At 35.1% G+C, this 21863-nt stretch overlaps 2 protein-coding genes across 2 annotated transcripts in view; one reads left to right on the top strand and one right to left on the bottom strand.

Moving 5' to 3' along the window:
* Positions 1-5008, top strand: part of LOC136801035 (peptidyl-tRNA hydrolase-like) — a 30048-nt gene extending 25040 nt beyond the window's left edge. The window contains exon 6 of the mRNA XM_067057664.1: positions 3722-5008. The gene's annotated coding sequence lies outside the window, so the exon portion shown is untranslated. The remainder of the gene's footprint in view (positions 1-3721) is intronic.
* Positions 5009-5101: 93 nt separating this feature from the next.
* Positions 5102-9236, bottom strand: LOC136801034 (uncharacterized). The gene is made up of 11 exons (XM_067057663.1): positions 9171-9236; positions 8825-8884; positions 8451-8523; positions 7969-8271; positions 7565-7840; positions 7101-7403; positions 6696-6974; positions 6232-6534; positions 5828-6105; positions 5364-5666; positions 5102-5246 (listed from the first exon to the last, which is right to left on the bottom strand). Exons 2-10 carry the CDS (start codon positions 8882-8884, stop codon positions 5652-5654), a joined length of 1890 nt encoding a protein of 629 aa, XP_066913764.1. The 5' UTR covers positions 9171-9236; the 3' UTR covers positions 5102-5246; positions 5364-5651.
* Positions 9237-21863: the final 12627 nt, after the last annotated feature.

Here is a 21863-nt window from a genome sequence, read left to right as displayed (position 1 = left end):
GGAAAATTTTCGTCGGGGAAAATATTCGTTACTTGTCACTTTTCCCCGACGAAGATTTCCCCGATAAGGTATTCGAATATTAAAGTTATATCCAAAAGTTATATCGCTTTATCCCTTTAACTGCCGTGCGTAGTTTTTAAGGAAAAAGTTTTTAAGGAAAAAAAATGAAAGTAGCACCTATTCGCCAGATATCGGCATGAGCGACCACAGAAAAATATATAATTATGAAAAACATCTTTGAAATATATTTTAATTATTCAACTGTGTTATTTAATGAAATCTAGTTCAAAATCGAACTTTCAATATACTTCCAAAAAAACCGTTGCAAAGAAATGGAAAGTGTTCATGTCGGCATATGCCGACATCGGTAGTTAAACGGTTATTTAGAATACTTCTAATATATTTGGAATATACGCAAGTCTTAAGACCTAAGTCTTATTATTTTTATTGAAAACTGAAAATATTTTTGTAACATTTTAGTTTTAGATTATCAACTTTATTGTCAAAAGTTAATTAGGATCGTTAAAAATATTACTTTGTCTAGGAAACTACCCACATAATTATCGCTATTTTATTGTGATGTAGATCTTATCATGCCCGATTGTTTTTCTTTACTGTTTAAAACCTTCTTTCGAAAGGGTGCTACTCAAAATTGCCACACCCTTATTTTAAAATCCCTTACTTCTTCATAATACAACCTTTTTATGTGCAGTTTATGTATATCTCTATTACGGGAATAAACATATTGGGCTTTTCCAGAAAAGGATATTACCCCCACTGTTGAGGATATTGATTTTTCGAAGTATCGAACCCCCTGGATATCTACTCTTAAAAACATGCTCAACCCCCTGGATATCCTCTCTTATAAAGATGCTTACCCCTGAATATCGTATTTTTTGCTTGAAAAGACACTTTACACCCCTGGATATCCACTTTTGGAAAAAATCGTTAACCCCATGGATATCCGATATCCTCAAACACGGACTTTTTCTGGAAAAGCCCATTAAATTTTTCCTTATTTTGCTAAATATGGCAATAGACTCTGTTACTTATTGGTTTTAAAGAAAATTCATGAGAAGAGAAGACTTTTGTCAAAACCTCAGAACAAATTAAGAACAGTATGTGACTCAAAGGAGAATATGGTGATTTTCAGCGTTTATCTAAAAGAAAAAAATGAAGTGATTAATAGACCGAGTTTAACAAATAAAAGAACATTTGTCAGGCTTAGATATCAGAAAAATAAGAACAGGGTTAGTTTGTCTAGATGAAAGCAGCCGGCGAGGCGACCTTTTTTTCCAATGTGTTCTGAGAGCATATTACAGCTAGAAATTTTGATCTGTTCTGATTAGATCTTCGAAAATTAATCAGCTAAAAAATAGATGTGTTCCGACGAGACAGGCAGTCGGAACCACTACATAGAAATGGCAACTATTGCCTTAACGGGAAATATTTCCCGAACGGGAAGGTGAAAAACTTCCCGAAGTGAATACAGTTTCCGAATCAGGAAGTTGACCAGTTTCCCGATCGGGAATGTGACCTCTGCGCACTCCGGAAATGGTCGTGGAAGGTAAATAACTGATGCCTATTGTAAAAGAGGGTAAATAAATAACTTTCACCGGGTAGTTAAGAAATCCACCGGGTAATCCCTTCTTAATTCTACTTTCCCCATTCCCAATTAAAAACTTCCCGATTTGGAAACTTCTTCTCGATCGTGAAACAGAAATCTGCTATGTTTACAAAAATTAAACTTCCCGTTCGGGAACAATGAAAAGTTCTTGACCAAAACGGGAAACAGAAAAGTGATGAAATTTTCAATCTGGAAACAGTTTCCTTTTTGGGTTATTTTCACCTTCCCGTTCGGGAAATATTTCCCGTTAAGGCAATAGTTGCCATTTCTATGTAGTGGTTCCGACTGACAGGGGTATAATCAAGGTCATCTAACGTGTTCTTGTTGTCTAGGTAACCCTAGAAAGCTTTAGAACACTTCTTTTAAGGAGACAGGGGTATAATCAAGAGAAAATTGATGTAATCTTTTTGCCTAGTAACCCTAGAAATTTTCAGAACACATCTTTTGTGGAGAAAAACAAGTATCTTACAAGTATATCGTAGCAAAACGTTTTTCCTAGATTTTAGAACACATCAAACCATAAAGTATTGATAAGTTTAGGGAGACAAATAGGTTTCCTGGAAATCAGAACACATCTTTTGAATAAAAATCGAAAGGTGACATTTGGTCTCCTAGAAGATAAGAACACATATTTCTAAAAAATCTCTCTGCCGGCTGCTTCTATCTACAGCTAGTATTAACTTATTGGCTCTTATAAAAAGAAAAAGATTGCATTTCGTAAAACTTTTTTATTACTTATTTGGAATAATTGCATTGCGACCGAGTCGAGCTGAACCTGGATTACACCTCTGTCTTATTTTGATAATACGTTTGAATACTTCTGCCTTATTGCTTCTATAAATATGGGTGGATAAAGCATCACTTAGCAATAACTTCTAACGAAACTGCGTCAATAAATTTTGTAAAGCAAAAGTTTCCCTTCTGTTACTTCTAACTTTAAAAAAGTTTTTATTAAGTATTTATAAGTTTTAAGATATCTGTCATTGATATCTAAAATACCAGGTCAAATAAGTAATATATACTCTCCCGATCATTCGGGTCACATAAAATAATTGGGTTTTCAGGGCCAGGGAATACCATGAATTAGTTTAACCCAAAATTACGTCACGTGTTACAAAAGCGACTAACGCGTTCCTTCTTATCAATATTTTTTCCTGCTGAGATAATTGGAACCTAATAGTGATATCGGCTAATAGTGATATCCGGAAATTTCCACTTTTCGACCAGCTCCTACCAAAATTTCACAAGCCCTTTGTGAAAAATTCGTGTAAAAGATGTAACAAAGAGATATCCCTAAAGAAAAGATCAGATCAATAGATTATTTTGTTTGATTTTTAAAGCTTTGTTTATACTGGGTGGCAAGGAGTGATAGGCTGTGCTAACTTCTCGAAAAAATGCAAGAGTTGAAAACGATAGAAACAAAGCCACAGAAGTTAACACAAAGTTCCTATCAAAGTTTTCTACCACTTTTTAACGCCAAATAAGGACCACAATCATGGATAAAATATTTGAGACAAAAGGGAGTTCCTGACGAAATTTTAAACACCTTAAATGATTTTTAAGCGCCTTAAACTACTTGGAAAGTAGAGTTTTAACTCTGAGTTTTAACAGACTTAATACTTAGGACCTTAGGAGCTCAGGATTTAAAAGCTCAAATTTGCTTGAATAAGGCTTGGAATATAACCTAGAAGCCACCAAACCCCTCTAAAATCGAAATATTCAATGAAAGAAAGTGGAAGTGCTAAAATAGCAATTCTCGCCCGAACTTTAAATTCTAAAAAACGTTAAAATACACTAAAATCTCAATATATTTCGACCATGATTGCATCTTTGACGACAAATTCTATACGCGACACTCGAAAAAATTTACATTAACTTGAGTTAAAAGTTGAAATTGTTGGAAGAATATTGGGAGTTGGGAGTTGGGAGTTGGGAGATTACTACCGAACACCATTTATTTAAGCTTTAAGACTATTTCTCTTTTTTATTACTGAAAAATGACGAATCTTCAAATAGAATCGCCAAGAATACTAAAGAAAACACACAAAAATATATTTAAAAATCAAAATTTCTTTCCATCTTATTCTCCAATAGAATCGGTATTGATAAGAAGAGATGGACGTTAGCAGGACGTTGTTTCAACATTCATCTGACGTTATGGACGTTATCAGGACGTTTAAAGAACGATGATGGAGACGATGACACCAATAATTTCGATAATGATCAATTTTCCGTGTTTGATAACGATCTTTTTGGCTTTCTCCAAACCTGCTTCAATCTGTGGACGATATTTCTCAATGATGGCTTTTACGCTTACACTGATCTTGTTCACCTTGTCTTCAACGAAAGCCTTGACCTTTGACCAAGCTGGAAGAAAGTGAAATGGATTCAAAACTTATTGGTATTTAATGGTAACTATATAGTTGGTACTCGTTGAACTGCTTCTAATTAAATCTGGGAGATTTAATTGAACAGTTATGAAATTGATGAAAACATTTATGTGTTTATCGACCACCGATCCCATCGATTTGTGAAAGTTATAAACACTTACCATCCTTGAAGATGTTGATTTGAGGTGGTGATTGGTCCAAAACAGCGTAAATCCTTTTCTCTGGCAACATAAAAGCACTGCCATCAGATGTCACTGCCTCACCGTTCACGAAAATACCTACAATACCATCTTCGATAATGCGAATGATGATTTTGCGGACTTGATCGATTACGACCTCACCAACAACCTTTAAGGTGGTCATGATCTGTGGTCGGTATTTCTGAAGCATCTTTTCGGCGTATGTTCTGATTTGAGATGATAAATGCTGGGCTGCGGATTTCACTTTTTGCCATACTACAAAAGGAAACGACACATTTTTTTAGCTTGAACATATTTTTCTAGATACAATAGACTTTTTCATAAATTACCTCAGGAACATCACTTGCCTCGTATTCAAACAATTACCGTGGTGATTAAGTCCCTTGAAACATTAGATGATCCTTTTATGAATAGAAAGTTAATCACCATGGCAATAATTTCAAAACGAGGCAAGTGATCTTTATGATGTAATTTATGAAAAAGTCTACAGAGTCTTCATAACTCGAACGCGCACGGGGCAAGCAAATTAGTTCGAGTCATGGAAAGTTCGAGTTATGGTGACTTGTTTATCGGGGTTTCTTATCTGAAAGAAACGGTAAACTTGTTCGAGTTAAGGAGACATTCGAATGATGGAGGTTCAAGTTATAGAGACCCCACTGTAATTTTCTGAAATTATTAGATTTATACTCAAAGATGTTGGTAAAAAACGAACTCAACTTGAAGACATTATCTAGATAATGATATTGTTTTAGTTAGTTGGTATTCCAATCAATAATATAAAGTACTCACAATCGGTTATAATATTCCTTTTGGCCAATACAATCTCATCCTCTTGAAGATCTTCAACAACAATCTTGACAATATCACCAATGATTTCAATAATGATTCTCTTTCCCTCGTCAATGATCACTTTCTTGACTCTGGTCAAAGCATCTGTTACTTTCGGTTTGTATTTCTCGATCAAGGCTCTGGTTTGGTTGCTAATCTTGTCTCCAGCTTTTTCGAAAGCATCGGTGACTTTCTTCCATGCTGAAATTCGAAAATGAAATTAATATTATGATTTCGAAAAAGGTTTTTGCATTTTAACTATTTTGTTTATTTTAGAAGCAAGCCGAGAAATAAGTTTGAATCGTCAAAATAACTTACCATCGGTAACAAAATTGATTCTTGGAATGGAAGAGCTATCAATTTCTTCATAGATTGAAAATGAAACAACAGCAAACTCTGGATGATCTTTGCCATCTGATGTTGAAGATACACCATCAGTAATGATTTTGACAATTCCATTGACAACTTCGATGATCAAATCTTTTGCTCCTTTGATGACAACTTTTTGGACATTTTCCAAAGCAGCAAGGATTTGAGGTTTGTATTGTTCGATGATTTTTTGTGTTGTTGCTTTTACTGAATCGACCAATCTGTTGGCTGCAGTTTTCACCTTTTCCCATACTAAAGAGAAAATTGATAGAGATTTCTTTGAAAGGTTTTCAAGACTACTATAACGTTTTCTCATTGGGAAAGTTTTTTTGGCTCTTTAAAAACCGGAATTATTTGAGAAATATTAGACCCCGGATAGGATTTGTGTTTTTGTGAATAAAATATTATCTTACATTCAGAGAAAAAAAGAATTCAGCATCCATCAATTCAGAATCTTCTGAAAGAGCAGCAAGTTCTTTAACAATCTCATCCTCTTGAAGATCTTCAACAACAATCTTGACAATATCTCCGATGATTTCAATAACGATTCTCTTTCCCTCGTCAATGATCACTTTCTTGACTCTGGTCAAAGCATCTGTTACTTTTGGTTTATATTTCTCGATCAAAGCTCTGGTTTGGTTGCTAATCTTGTCTCCAGCTTTTTCGAAAGCATCGGTGACTTTCTTCCATGCTGAAATTTGAAGATAAAATTAATTTTATGATTTTGAAAAAGGTATTTGCAATTGATCTATTTTGATTATTTCCTTTATTACATAGACAAACAGGAAAACAAGTTTGAATCGTCAAAATAACTTACCATCAGTAACAAAGTTGATTCTTGGAATGGAAGAGCCATCAATCTCTTCAAAGATTGAAAATGAGACAATAGCAAACTCTGGATGGTCTTTGCCATCTGATGTTGAAGATACACCATCAGTAATAATTTTGACAATTCCATTGACAACTTCGATGATCAAATCTTTTGCTCCTTTGATGACAACTTTTTGGACATTTTCCAAAGCAGCAAGGATTTGAGGTTTGTATAGTTCGATGATTTTTTGTGTTGTTGCTTTTACTGAATCGACCAATCTGTTGGCTGCAGTTTTCACCTTTTCCCATACTAAAGAGAAAATTGATAGAGATTTCTTTGAAAGGTTTTCAAGACTACTATAACGTTTTCTCATTGGGAAAGTTTTTTTGGCTCTTTAAAAACCGGAATTATTTGAGAAATATTAGACCCCGGATAGGATTTGTGTTTTTGTGAATAAAATATTATCTTACATTCAGAGAAAAAGAATTCAGCATCCATCAATTCAGAATCTTCTGAAAGAGCAGCAAGTTCTTTAACAATCTCATCCTTTTTTTGAAGATCTTCAACAACAATCTTGACAATATCTCCGATGATTTCAATAACGATTCTCTTTCCCTCGTCAATGATCACTTTCTTGACTCTGGTCAAAGCATCTGTTACTTTTGGTTTGTATTTCTCGATCAAAGCTCTGGTTTGGTTGCTAATCTTGTCTCCAGCTTTTTCGAAAGCATCGGTGACTTTCTTCCATGCTGAAATTTGAAGATAAAATTAATTTTATGATTTTGAAAAAGGTATTTGCAATTGATCTATTTTGATTATTTCCTTTATTACATAGACGAACAGGAAAACAAGTTTGAATCGTCAAAATAACTTACCATCAGTAACAAAGTTGATTCTTGGAATGGAAGAGCCATCAATCTCTTCAAAGATTGAAAATGAGACAATAGCAAACTCTGGATGGTCTTTGCCATCTGATGTTGAAGATACACCATCAGTAATGATTTTGACAATTCCATTGACAACTTCAATGATCAAATCTTTGACTCCTTTGATGACAACTTTTTGGACATTTTCCAAAGCAGCAAGGATTTGAGGTTTGTATTGTTCGATAATTTTTTGTGTTGTTGCTTTTACTGAATCGACCAATCTGTTGGCTGCAGTTTTCACCTTTTCCCATACTAAAGAGAAAATTGATAGAGATTTCTTTGAAAGGTTTTCAAGACTACTATAACGTTTTCTCATTGGGAAAGTTTTTTTGGCTCTTTAAAAACCGGAATTATTTGAGAAATATTAGACCCCGGATAGGATTTGTGTTTTTGTGAATAAAATATTATCTTACATTCAGAGAAAAAGAATTCAGCATCCATCAATTCAGAATCTTCTGAAAGAGCAGCAAGTTCTTTAACAATCTCATCCTCTTGAAGATCTTCAACAACAATCTTGACAATATCTCCGATGATTTCAATAACGATTCTCTTTCCCTCGTCAATGATCACTTTCTTGACTCTGGTCAAAGCGTCTGTTACTTTTGGTTTGTATTTCTCGATCAAAGCTCTGGTTTGGTTGCTAATCTTGTCTCCAGCTTTTTCGAAAGCATCGGTGACTTTCTTCCATGCTGAAATTTGAAGATGAAATTAATATTATGATTTTGAAAAAGGTATTTGCAATTGATCTATTTTGATTATTTTCTTTATTACACAGACAAACAGGAAAACAAGTCTGAATCGTCAAAATTTAACTTACCGTCGGTAACAAAATTGATTCTTGGAATGGAAGAGCCATCAATTACTTCAAAGATTGGAAATGAAACAAGATCAAACTCTGGATGATCTTTGCCATCTGATGTTGAAGATACACCATCAGTAATGATTTTGACAATTCCATTGACAATTTCGATGATCAAATCTTTGACTCCTTTAATGACAACTTTTTTGACATTTTCCAAAGCAGCAAGGATTTGAGGTTTATATTGTTCGATAATTTTTTGTGTTGATGCTTTTACTGAGTCGACCAATCTGTTGGCTGCAGATTTCACTTTTTCCCATACTGTAATGGTTATATGAAGAAAAATATCAGCTTTGACTTTTATTTATATTCATCAAGTAAAATTCCACAAAGGTTGCCCACAGAATCTCTGTCTTTAGGATTTACTTAGATTATTTACTACCAATTGTTAATTTCAAACACATTTGGTAATTTCTTAACTTCTTTAATATTTAACTTACAGTCATCAAAGATGTATTCTTGGTCAAGCAATTCTTTTCCTTTTGGTAAATCGAGCAAATCATTTTCTGGAATCTATAAACAAAAAAGAATTAGAAATTTTTTTTGATTTGAAAAATATTTGTTGCTTAAAAAAATTATGTCCAAAATATCTAATCATGACATACCAATAATCTGAGATATTCAAAACGACATTAAAAGTTATTATAACTTCTTTGCGTTAAGGTCAGTCAGTTAAGATCGTGGATTCGATCACGATAAGTTAAATAAAGCGAAGAAATCTAAAGCCAAATATGAAAGTATATCATTGTATGACAAAAAAAGATAGCACACCAAAGCAAATAGTCTTTATTAACAGATTCCTATTTCAACTTACGGTATAAGACTGAATGTATGCCACAAGAGCCAACAATATTATCCATGTAAGCACACGCATCTAAAAGACAATTTATACATCATCACCTAAATGCATGGTTTGAATTTTGTAGGTACCAGTTGCTGATCTGTGAAAGGTTCAAAATATTATGACGGAGGAGAGTGTTTCTTTTATTAGCCATACTCCTGATAAGGAAATGATGGCTCTCCGTCGTAAATCTTTGAACTATCCTCTCAGATCCGCCACTGTGGTGCTCTTTGTAGGTAATTTAGCGAAAATCGAGTCATAGAAAATTTGAGAGACAAAATCTTTAAGAAGATGAAGAAAAAAAATGATTTGTACTCACCTTTACTTCTCTTCTTCTTCAACTTCGAAAATGAGTGTGTCTTGAAGTGTCATGACCACCCCTTTATATAGTGCCCAACCCTCACGTGTGAGAATCATTAACCATTCGAATATGATCACCCATTTGATTGCACAGCTTTGTCAAATATAATTTTTAATTGATGAAGATTCGAAACATTTGGTAACCGGAGAATCTCATTGATCAACCAAACAAGCTGTTTAATATCGAAATCTTCATCATTGGACTTGAATTACGTTTCGGTTGACCTAGAAATTTGTAATTTCCTCCCCTGCATGTTACGTCTATTTTTCTTTCGTTTCGAAATCCACTTTACCTAGTTTTTTTCTGTTGAATAGCCCACTGAGACAAACACGTCGACTTTTACTTGTCATTATTACATAAATATAGCTGGCTCAAAACAAACGTTTGATTTGTGGTTTAAAACTTTGATTTTAATATTTTACCAAATACATTATTACCATTACCAAAAATGTCTATCCTTTCTCTAATGTAAGTAAGTTTGCGACCGCAGTTGGGGGCCACCTGGAGGCTCCCTTTCCTTACTAGAAGCTGTCTTCCCGAAAATTGGGGAGGGCGCCACCCATTTTCCTTGATTTCTTCACTCGCCCTTTATCTGTTTCTCAGTTGCTGATCATCAAGCAGAGAGGCATCAAATATTTTTTTGGTGTCGCGAGCGTGATAGGGTCAGTTGAATACTTGGTTGTTTTCGAATTTTAGGATAAAGAACGATATCCTTGACATTTTTCTAAACAAAAATAATATACAGTAAAAAATTGACGCTTTTTAATATTCGACTTTCCAAGGGGTTCAGATTTTTATCGAAAAACGATGGGAAGTTATCTAATATGATGGTCACGAAGTTAATATCGAATTACAGCGCCGAGAAAGAGAAATATAAGTGAGTTTCAATCACTTTGAATGCGAATCAAGACAACTATCGATGGTCTTGCTGAAAACCAAAGTCTTGCTGAAAACCAAACTTCTCCGTAAACATATCTTCGATATTTGCCTGCTCTGCCTGAATTTCGAAATTCTAATTCAAGAGCAAAAAAAATAAATATTTGATTGAATAACTCCGTCATTAAAGCCTAATTACACTTTAGAAATAGAATTAGAGAGCAAAAAACCATAATTTCCTCCGAAAATGCTTCATAAGAAAAAGGCTTATCGATAATAGAATGTCGAATAATAGAGCGAGACAGTAACAGTGGCTTTTAAATTTGATCGAAAACGGCCGGGATCTTATCGAATAACAGAATGTTGAATACACCTTTTCGACCGTAGCCGCCAATTGCCGCACGGGCATTTTTTTGTCTGTTTTACCACTCTAAAACCGTCCCAGTCTTTTTTTCGCACAATAGAATTTGAAGGATTGGATCGAGTTTAAATGGCACGCGCCTGACCGCGCGACTACGTTCGAAATATATATTTGTCAACTGGTATTCATTGTTATAATATGTTAAACATTGGAGAAGCCTTAGTCTAAAGATAAATCATTATTTGCAGTGTCTACTGTCCCTTACTCTTAGGTGCCAAATAAACGGGGGGTTCGAATAAACGGGGGGCGTGGAAAATAGGATAAAATCAGGCTATTAAAAGAAAAATAAGGGGCCTTCTCTTTGACAGTTGAAAATATTCTTATAAATTAATAAACGGGGGGGTCCTTATAAGGTCCGGGGGGTTGGAAAATTTTCGAAAAATTAACAAGCGGGGGGGGGCGTTTATTTGGCACCTAAGAGTAACGGATGATAGGGAAAGTAGACATTATGGACCCCCTATAGAAGAATGATCGTCTAGCTAGCAGGGAAGAAAAAGAATGCATTTTTTTAAGTTACCTAATGTCACTGCACGCTTACATAACATCTCTGTTATTTTTACCATTTTCGTCAGTATTTGGTATAGCAGATGTTGTTTTTATGTCCTAACGCGAGTAAAAGGAATGGAATTAAAGTTACCGAACGCTTTAATAACATTTTAAAATACATTCATTTCGAAATTCTTCTGAAATGCTGCTACTTTTATCCTCGTTTTGCTTGGGTCATTATTGATTGTTATTGTTTTTACTCTGCATGGGAAACTAAACTTGTTAATACGTTAATGGAAACAACCTAAAAATAATTCTTGTATTTTTTCAAGGAAAATCAAAGATACTCTTAAATCCGAATACTCTTATTCTCGCATGAAGCTTTTTCGCTGGCGATTTTTAAGCTCACGGTAATTCTTATTCGCGCTTTTTCTGTTTCCTTTTTGTAATCTTCTATTTTGAGCATCTTCAAGAGGGCTTTGAAATTTGATTACTTGTCTCTTTTTCTTTTTCTTTTTCAAATATCTAACTTTCAAATTTTCAAAGCTATTAAAAGTCTTTCAAAGTCACACCCTCGAATGACAATGAATTTCGATTCGATTTGCTTTCAAAATAACTCGATTTTTTACCTTACTTACAAAATCAGCTTGGTGAAATTAGCAAAAAATAGCTTTAGACAATTTTCTTGAAACATATTAAAATCATCTTATGTAACTTTTTCTTTGGAAAGTACAAACAATTGTACTGGTTGATTTTCCTTGAAAAAATACAAGAATTATTTTTAGGTTGTTTCCATTAACGTATTAACAACTACAAGAAATGTGTTTTATTTACTTTTCTTTTGAAAATACAACAAATTGTTTACGGTAGTTTTCCTTTGAAAATACAAACAACCCATGCACAACCTTCCTTGGAGAATACAACAAATTGTTTACGGTAGTTTTCCTTGGAAAATACAACCCATACATAACCTTCCTAGGAGAATACAACAAATTGTTTACGGTAGTTTTCCTTGGAAAATACAACAAATTGTTTACGGTAGTTTTCCTTTGAAAATACAACCCATACACAAGTTCTCAATAATGACAGGGAATTTTACGTGTAAATTGTCAATTATTCTCCAGTAGGTTAAAAAGTTTCACAAAGATGCCAAATTTGTAATTGAGGTACATATTTTTTATAAGCAATGCAATCACGCACTTTAAAATCTTAAATCACGAAATCACAAACTTGAAAAACGCCAATTACGACAGGGGCCCCTCTTGTTTTCTCCTACTAACCTATATTGAAGTACGGTATTGTGACATTTAATGTTCTTTTTACTTAAAGACCCTTAAAGACGAAAAGATGTCAGGAGAACTTTCTTGATTTTTTGTCATCGCATCAGTTTTAAGTGACTGTCTCAATGTCAGGAGTGTATAACTTTCATGTTTCATGTTCTGTTCCTGTTTTTGTTTTGCAAAGGAAAACATCATTTATGATTTCGTACAAGTTTGTTGATAACATAAGCAGATTTTTTATGAAGTGAATCTTTTTTATCAAACTGTATTTATGCTTTAACAGTCACTTGACTTTTGTAATCTTATACACGCAGTAAAAACTGAATTTTGTTGTAGATGATCGTTTTGTAGTGAATAGATTTTTATGTAATATTTGGTATATGCTGTTTATAGCTACGAATTAGTTTATCTTGGGTTGTTTATTTAGCTATGTCTATGTTGAACTTTCCAAAAAGTGATTAACCTTTTTAAGAAATTTGGACTAGAGTTCATCAGTGCATGAATGACCTTGAAAATAATTGTACTCGTTGTTATCTTGAGATATGAGGCTCATTATACTTTATCAGGAAGATATGATGTAGAACAGAATTTCTCTTCCATGATAGCTTAAAATTCACAAAAAAGAAAAACAGCTTCAAACCAAAATCTGCTGGTTCTTCAAAAAAAAATCAATGTATCGTTCTGGCCTATCGGGATATAAAAAAACTTTGATTTTGAAAGCTCGTACATTTTTGTGAAAATAAGCCTTATTTTGCAACATTTAGTATCTGTCTGGAACTTTTTACGTCAACAATTATGGACTTTAATGTTCGAGAAAAACACTGGAAAATGCTCGAAAAACAATGGAATGGTCCCTCTCATCCCCCAGTATCCCCCAGTGGCAATGGTTAGTGCGAACGGCCTTCCCACCGACTTTTCCAATGCCACTGGGGAGGGGGCCTTTGAAGCTTATATTCTACTCTTGTCTCACAATTTTCGTCCATGATTGTAACTTCAGCTATTTTTCACTTCCCTTACAGCGGTATAACGTACAGAAATGTTCAACAGAAGCAAACAATTCTTCGCGACTTTACTTCTCACGACCACGTGCATTATATTGATAGATTGTGGGTTGAACGAATTATGCGATCAGATTGATTATTATGAGAAGCGAGACTGGATTAATTGTTTGAGATACGACGATTATGGGTGCTGGTGTGGACCAGGAGGAAGTGGCCCTCCTGTGGATGGCGCCGGTAAGATGATAACCCTATCAACTACTATCCCTTTATCCCCTAGAGAGGATCATTCTGTAGATATTTTGACATAAAAAAGTTATCCATACCCCCCCCCCCCAAGTTGAAGAAGATATCAGATATAGGGGGTTAACGATTTTTTTTTCATAAGTGGATATATCGAGGGGGTTAAATATCTACAGAGAGTGGATATCCTGGGGTAAAATTTTTATTTACAAAGAGAGATATCCCCCCGGGGGGAAGTTCAGATATCAGATATAGGGGGGTTAACGATTTTTTTTAAGAATTTAACGAGGGGGTTTTTATCTTTCCAAGAGAGGATCCTGGGTAAGTTTTTTTTTATCCAGGAGGGTTGAGCAAATTTTTAAGATGGATATCCAGGGGTTCTTTACTAATGTAGGTATTGGGGGTTCTGGATATTTTGAACTCAAATGGGGTAAAAAATTTTTCTGGAAAAGCCCAATTCATGACGAAGGGGTTTTCTTTTTGCCTTATTCCTAAGGAAGGAGGACTCTCTGGGATAAGATTTTTGAACGGGTGGAGGCTCTATACCCGGAACTTTCCATGCATGCATTGGTGATCCTTGGACCCAACTAAAATATAGGTTATCTGGCGATATTAATGGAAGTTTCCAAAGTTACCAAAAATATGGTACTAGATGTCTCGCTCCTTAATGCTCAGCAACTAAGTAGACAGATCTAGAGTACCTTATCGGCCCTTTTTACGCCGGCCCTAATTTAACACCGGCCCCTTTTACGCTGGCCCTTATTACGCAACAGCCTGATTTTGGGCTTACGCCAATTAGGGCCGTAAATAACGCCAAAATTTGTTAGAATGGCTATTTATGCTTCAATTTACATTAAAATATCATTTTTCAGTAGTAAACTGTTGAAAATTCCATTGAAAATCACTGATTTTTAGATATGGAGTAAAGCAATGGATAATTTTTTATCTTCGAATCATACCTAAAATCCTTTTATTAGAGAAAAATTGTCAAAAATTAACGCCACTTTTAATTAAAATTTGCAAAATTTTGGCCCTTTTTACACCGGCCCTTTTTACACCGGCCCTTTTAACGCCGGCCCTTATTACGCCGAGAGCCTAAAAATAACGCCAATAAGGGCCGGCGTAAAAAGGGTCGATAAGGTAAGTGGAGACATCCAGGGGAAGGATTAGTGCCCTACCCTACCCTACCTTTCCTCTACTACGGTCGCAAACTTACCTACTTACTTCCATTTTTTAAATCTCGTGGACATTCTAACTCACCTGAGAATATGAACATATGCAAGCAAGTTTTGATCGAAACTTGAGGTAAAGTTCTTCTTCCTTCGCTAGTAAGTGGTTTTTGAAAGTAGGCTTTGAAAGTAATTTTCCGGAATTTAAGCTTGAAGAAACTAGTGGGACACTTTCGTGTGAAATCTGCAACATAATTAAGCCCCGGGGGAGGGGGCACTTAGGCCACAATGGGTGCTGTGTATTTGCGTGGCTTAACAGGGTTAAATGTCTGGAATTAAGTTAAAGTCTGGAAATGTCTGGAAAGTCTGGAAATGTCTGGAAAGTATGGAAAACGTCCAAAATTGGCATACATGTCTGAAAAATTTATAGGAAATAGTCCTAAATGAAGCTTAATAAACTTTCCGGAAATAGAAAACTATTATCCTGGCATTTAAAATTCCCAAAAATTTCTGCTTGCTTCGCTCGCAACCAAATCTTTAAGTCGTATTTCATTCTGATATTTCTCATTCCGTTGTATTCATCATATTTCCTTTCAATAATGACGTTAAGGAAAAACTTCCTAATGGATAAAATGTCTGGAAAGTATTGTGTTTTTTTTTCAAAATATCTGGAAATTCTCTGACATTTTTAGGTAAAAGATCTGAAAAAACATGGCTTTTCAGACTAAAAGTTTGAAATTTTGAACTTGGCAAACCTGTATAGCAACCCTGCTTAAGGGTCGGGTTTTCTGGACCTACCTCGGAGGTCCTTTAAAACAACCGATGTTCGTCCGTTCGTCCCCGGGGCTTAGACCTTAAGACCTTAACTTTGATGAATTTTATTTTATGATATTTTCCAAAAGAGAATTTATTATTACTTTGATATTTGTTGAAGTCAACATTTTTAAAATTTGACTAAATTGAGGGGTGATTGTGGCTTGATTTTTGTGAACAATTTAGTTATCAACTAATGATGAAACGACTTTGAAATTCTGACAAAAAAGATTTTTCAACTCTACTAGATCACGAATTACAGGTTTCAATGAAATTTTTGTACCAAGAGGCCCCCACCTATTCTTCCAGATTATTATTCATGAAAAAGTCCAGACCAAAAATGGTCAATTGGATTTTGATTCAATTAGACACGATTGCAGCGTAGTGGTGGTTATCATCCTTGACTCCTGCCTAGGAGGCCCGAATTCGATACCCGCCGTGTCTCTACGATTCATTTGGCAAATGAATATACCTTCGCTCGGGTCAACCCATCTCATGTGAGGGCAATTGGGTACTATTACTTTGATATAAGAGTGTGGTTAGATTAGACAGATATTGTGACGTGCCGTAGCACTCATAAGTTTCGGCCTCGCGTGAGCATCGCTCTTCCAGTGTCGTTCGAGTGTCATGGTATACGTCATGGCTTGGCAGCTCGCGTCTGACAAGTCCCAGTGTCTGTCAGCGCCGTGATTTTTACTCCTTCGTGGGTAGATGGGCTCATATTTATCTATCTAGACACGATATCGGTTTAAGCATTTAATCATCTTTTCTTCCATGCACTTAGGAAAAATAAATGTTTGTTTCCTTTTCATTATTTATTTAATTTTCACATCGTATCGAAAGAAGTTTCTTTATTTGGTAATGATCGTGAAATTAGGATTGAGTGTTCTAAATTAAAAGTTACATAGAACTTTGGCTAGTCCTGGGTGTTAGGGCATAGTCCGTATAAAACGCATTGGTCTGATTGTTTTAACTTTTTGTTTGCTTTTTCCTTTGTTAGTATCAAAAGATGAAAATCTATTTACTCAGTTTTTGATCACGTTACCAAGCTCTTCTTATGGGATTGGTTCAAAAGTTAATCACGTGATCAAAAAGTGAGCAAAACAAACTAATTTCTAATTTCTTCACAAACTAAGTTCAAGTAAGAAACAATGGAAAGAACTAAGCAAAAAGGTCCCAGACCGGGTTAATTTTTACTATGGTTTGGAGTCGTGGAAAGATAATATGTTAATTATAAATATTTTTTGGATTCTTAGACACGTGTTGCCAGGGGACATGACCATTGTTACGATCGAATCATAGCCAATGGCACGTGTAATCCATATATTGCGCAATATCATTTCAAAGATGGAAAATGCTGTGAGTATTTATTATTCTGGAGTCCTTGGGGGTTCTCGATCAGAAAACTATCATTTATGTGGACAAAAAGTAGGATCTCAAAGTCGATCCTTACCGTGCATTTCTTTAAAATTCTTGTAGTATAAAAAGAACGGACAGATCCAAAAATAACTTTTTTTCTCACTTTTTCCACCCTCAAACCTAAGGGCAGCACCTATGGTACGTCACGTACCTTGCGTAACCTCTACAAACTTTTGTTTCTGATGCTGGAAATAGTCGGGAACATTTTTTGTCCAATATCATTTTCACCCTCAAACTGTGACGATAAAGAAAATGATTGCATCAATAGATTAAACAACCAGCCTACCCTACGAAAATTTACAGGCTACGCTTTTAAGACAAGAAGATGTCTTCTAGCATTACATCACGGACCCAGCCGCTGATCGGTTGAAAGTGACGTAAAAACAGTCAATACGTCACTTTCAACCAATCAGCTGTTGGGTCCGTGGAATTCATTGTAATGGTTTTTTCTAAAGGTACGGAAAATCTTATTGTTTCATTATTTTCTTTTGTCACACGTGTTCCTTTATTTTCCAGTGGACGAACCAGGAACGTGTTTAAACGACCTCTGCATGTGTGACCAGATCATCTCGAAATGTTTGAGCACACAACCTTACCATTGGTGGTTTTATGGGTGGCGCCCTTTCCACAAATGCTAACCGCCAATCATCATGAGTCCGCGAGTACAGGACTCAGGTCTGGTTTCAAAATGTTAAAAACATTGCATGTTGACCTTGCATTGTAAGCGGAATTTGTTTTTTTTTCTGTAAAATATTATGAAACTACACAATATGATAAAGGTACTATCCCATATTGATTTGAGCATTTTAACACACACTAATGTTTTCGTGATTTCGCGCACACCATATATTTTTGATTACCCTGAGGGTCTTTTCCCTTCGTTGGTTTCGTTGGTTGGTTTGAATATTGTGTGTTTCCATGTGAGATTTCAAAATCTTTTCTTCAATACTGCATACTTTACTGATGCCCCCCCCTGGTGTCATATTCTTCCCTAAGAATACGAGACTTTTTAAAGATCATTTTAGGATCCATATTAAACAGACGAGGTAAAAATTAGCAAAACGTGTGTCACTTTTGTTTTTAGCGGGGTATGATATTTTTTAATTGAATACTTAATAATAATTATTTTTATTTCTGTAAATACTACTGATTAGAAAAGATCGATTTTTTGAAAATAATTTTGATATGATAAACAGAAAAGCCTCCTATCAATTATCCGGAAAAAGAGCAGGACTCCTTATACATACTACTGAGGTTTTGCAGAGGTCTGTCTCAGAATAAGGTTTTCGGACTCCACAAAAATTAGATTTTTTGACCTTTTCTGAATCTCGGACATTCTGCTGATCAACGTCAACGGACGTTGTTTTTTTATGAAGAAAAATAACTCGGAAAGCTAAAGGAAGCAAAAATTCTCGAGTTAAAAATTCAAAAATAACTCGGAAAGCTAAAGGAAGAAAAAATTCCCGAGTTAAAAAATGAAAAATAACTCGGAAAGTTAAAGGAAGCAAAAATTCCCGAGTTATAAAATGGAAAATAACTCGGAAAGTTAAGGGAAGCAAAATAAACCGAGTTATAAAATGAAAAATGACGTCACTAAATTCCAAAAATGACGTCATAACTCGGGATAACTCGGTTTTTTCTTAACTCGGTTTTTTTAACTCGGAAAAAATAACTCGGGAATTCCAGGCCTCGTTAAAAAGATATCTTCGGTAGAGGGGAGGGCATGGGTGGGAATGGTGGTGGTTTTGGGCGGGTTTGAAGCCTGCCATGTCACCCATTCCACCACCGCCACACTGGCGGAAATACTTGTCTCGATGTTTTAAAATTTACTCTAGCCGGTATTGGTTCTGACTATGATAATCAAGGCAAAATTCAAAACAATTTTATTTAAAATGGCGACTATTTTTTTAAAAGAGGAAGTCTCGATTTCAAAAGTGAAGAACAAATCACGACCTGGAAATAAAGTTGCTTTAATGAAGCTTTGTATATGCAACAGGTATTATATTTGTTTCATTAAGAATTAGCACACTAAGTTTCTTCGAAATCGACTGCTAAAAAACGTAACGCGTAGCTAGTGCGCTGCAGGTGTAACTATTTTTAGGGGTTTTATGATGACAGTCCTGGCAAATGAACGGGGTATTTTTCACTTGCGATTGGTGGCAAATGCAAGGGGTTGAAAACAAAAGTGATGTAATAGCACTGAATACCCCAAGCAATTAAACCGGGTTGGACATGTTTTGCTTCATTTTGAAGAACTGCATATGAAATTTTTTTTCCATGGGGCGGCAATCACAAATATCTTCATTTCGCGTCACCCGACCGACTCTCGAAAATTGAGTAGAGTTGAGTCGGTGAGTCGGTAAATTTGTCGGAATTTTTCTGTCAATAACCTTTCCTTCATTCAAAAATTTTATTATTGCCAATTTTTTGCAAGCGATTTCTAGCGGCATTCGCAGCATTTTGACTTTGTTTATCATTACATGCACCATTTTGACTTTGTTTATCATTACATGCGTCATGCACCATTTTGGGGTTGGAGATCACAGTACTCAAAGGTCATAATTTTAAACCACCCATTACACGCGGTTGTTTTGGCTGCTGGCTGGCTGGCAGTTTTCTCCAAGAATGCACTCCAAAAATTTTTTACGACCGACCAACCGAATCACTTTTTAGTCCCAACGAGGACGTGAAATGAAGATATTTGTGATTGCCGTCTGGGTCAATTTTGTCTTCGAATATTGAAGAAAATTTTAACGAAAAAATAAAGTTCCCAGTTATTCTTCCTTTTTTCCCATTTTCAGTTTGAAGTTCATTTTTATTCATTTTCATGCTTTTAGCTAGCCTAGTTAACTAAGCCCGTATTCACAAGGCTAGAACACACGGCTTATGGCAATATAGCGTTTTTATTATATTTATTACATTTTTTATATTTACGGATTTTAAGTTTGCCTTGGAATACTGGCTTAGGGAAAGGGCGCGTTCATAATATGAACGCAGGATTCGGTGAGCTTCTGATTGGTCAGAGTGGGTCACGTGGTAAAAAATCGGGAGTTTTCGTGAGCGATAGAAGTTTATAATTATTTTATCAAAAAACGAGTAGAAGAGGATGAGACTCATTGAATGCAAGATCTTTCTTCGATTATATTATGATGGATATTTGGAATACTGTATCAGAAAAAGTTTTCAAGACCTGATCCCGACCTGATAGTGCTCCTCTTGTTATTGGGAAGAATTGAACTGATGAAGAAAAAAGAATGCTATTCGTCGTAAAGACAGCAAAAGTTGCTTGTTTCCAGAATGGCAAATAATAAAGTAAAGATTTGTGATTGAACATTGACTATCGTATGTGGCAATATATAAGAGAGAGTACTTGTACAGATCCTATGCTGTAGTTCTGTATTCTGATTGGATTGCATGACATGATATTGTATCATACTGTAATGGATAGATGATAGACAGTTCTTGGTTTTTGACTGGTTGTGGTTTCTTGTTGTTTTATGATTTTGAGACTTTATGCTCGATTTTACAGACAATGACATCTTTCGTTTTCGAAGAACATAAAACTGTTGGTGCTTATTTTCAGTGACAGCTATACAAATTCAAGACTCAAGAAAATGTTTTTTTTGGGGGGGGGATTGATTACATACATTGTTTTGTATACGGTATTTTAGCCTGCTAGTCTAAAGTAATTTTTATTTACAGTATTTTGTTGAAGGTTATTTTTAAGATGAGCTTTGTAAAAATCATACAAAATACTTTTATGTCAAATCACAAAATTATCACTCAAGGAACGAATTTGTCTCTTGTTGACTTTTCCATAAAACATAACTTTTTGAAAAAAAATGAACAAATTTTTCCTTCACTCTCCATCGGCACACTTTACAATAGAATTTCATTTTATATTTTACAAAAGGAGCGCATAAACTGTAAGACGGAGAGTTTGTTTATCTAATCTTACAATAAGAGCCAATCAGAAGATAGAAAAAAAGACAAAATAAAAAAATTCTAAATAATGTTTTGATATTATGTTCTGTGTGTGGTGTGATTTCATATTTTTGATATGAAACGAATTAAGTCAACGACGAATAATTATGCAAATTATGTGAGTTTACGTTATCCCTCGCCGCGAAATTTGAATTGTCGTTGTTGTCAGTTGATAAGCTACCGAGTTTACTGTCCCTAAGCTAGTTATTCAGTCACAACTTAACCATCAGATTTATCCAAGTGACTGAATCAAACTAGCTTAGATTTCTAGGCTAGCTTTTAGCCTGAGACTTCCTATCTCATTTGTACTGGGTGACGAATACCCCATGCAAATGCTCACCCCCTTCATTTGCCAGGATGTGCCTGACTGTATGATAGGAGTTTGTACCAGAGGTTGAAGCCGCGGGCAACCTAGAACGTTCCTGTCTATGAAATTGACTTTTCTTTTATAGAATTGCCCTTTGAATCTGAATTGATTTCAGTGAAATTCAGACCAAGTTGCGAAATTTTTCCCTTTATGATTTATTTCACGTATAGCAAGCTGTTGACTCGCGTCGCAATTTAAGCCACAGTCAACAAGGGTTTATCAACGCTGGCTGGTTCAAACCTGACTTGGGTCAAAGTTTTTTTAAAGACTTTAATTTTTTTTTTCTGTAAACATTTGCACTACTATAAGGCGTTTAAAAACCCTTTATGAATTTATTATACCGTCAATTGCTCTAACTTGGGACTATCTGACAAAAAATGGAACGGCAATTTGGCCACCATTTCACCGAACCTCCAAATTCATTTGATTTGAGTACTGTAAATGAAAGGCTTGAACCGCGTAAGTGTAAAAAATACGCGTTTTCTCTTTCGCACCGAATAGGCTTTTACTGTAAATCAAAATATGAAAAAAATCCATAGTGAAACACACGCCATCAGTGTCTGTGCACTCTAAGAGGAACGAAGAAGTATGATTG

The sequence above is a fragment of the Clytia hemisphaerica genome, unplaced genomic scaffold, assembly GCF_902728285.1.
Source record: "Clytia hemisphaerica strain Z4C2 unplaced genomic scaffold, Clytia hemisphaerica genome assembly, whole genome shotgun sequence".
Lineage (NCBI taxonomy): Eukaryota > Metazoa > Cnidaria > Hydrozoa > Leptothecata > Clytiidae > Clytia > Clytia hemisphaerica.
Note: the sequence above shows the minus strand (reverse complement) of the source record. Positions and strands in the feature narration are given on the sequence as shown.

Bases quoted from the DNA above. Each gene is read 5' to 3' on its own strand.
- LOC136801034 (XM_067057663.1), bottom strand. From the start codon at position 8,884: ATGCGTGTGCTTACATGGATAATATTGTTGGCTCTTGTGGCATACATT. The intron at 6,975-7,100 runs GTAAGTTATTTT...TTCAAATTTCAG, and splicing joins AATCAACTTTGTTACTGATG to CATGGAAGAAAGTCACCGAT. The intron at 6,106-6,231 runs GTAAGTTATTTT...TTCAAATTTCAG, and splicing joins AATCAACTTTGTTACTGATG to CATGGAAGAAAGTCACCGAT.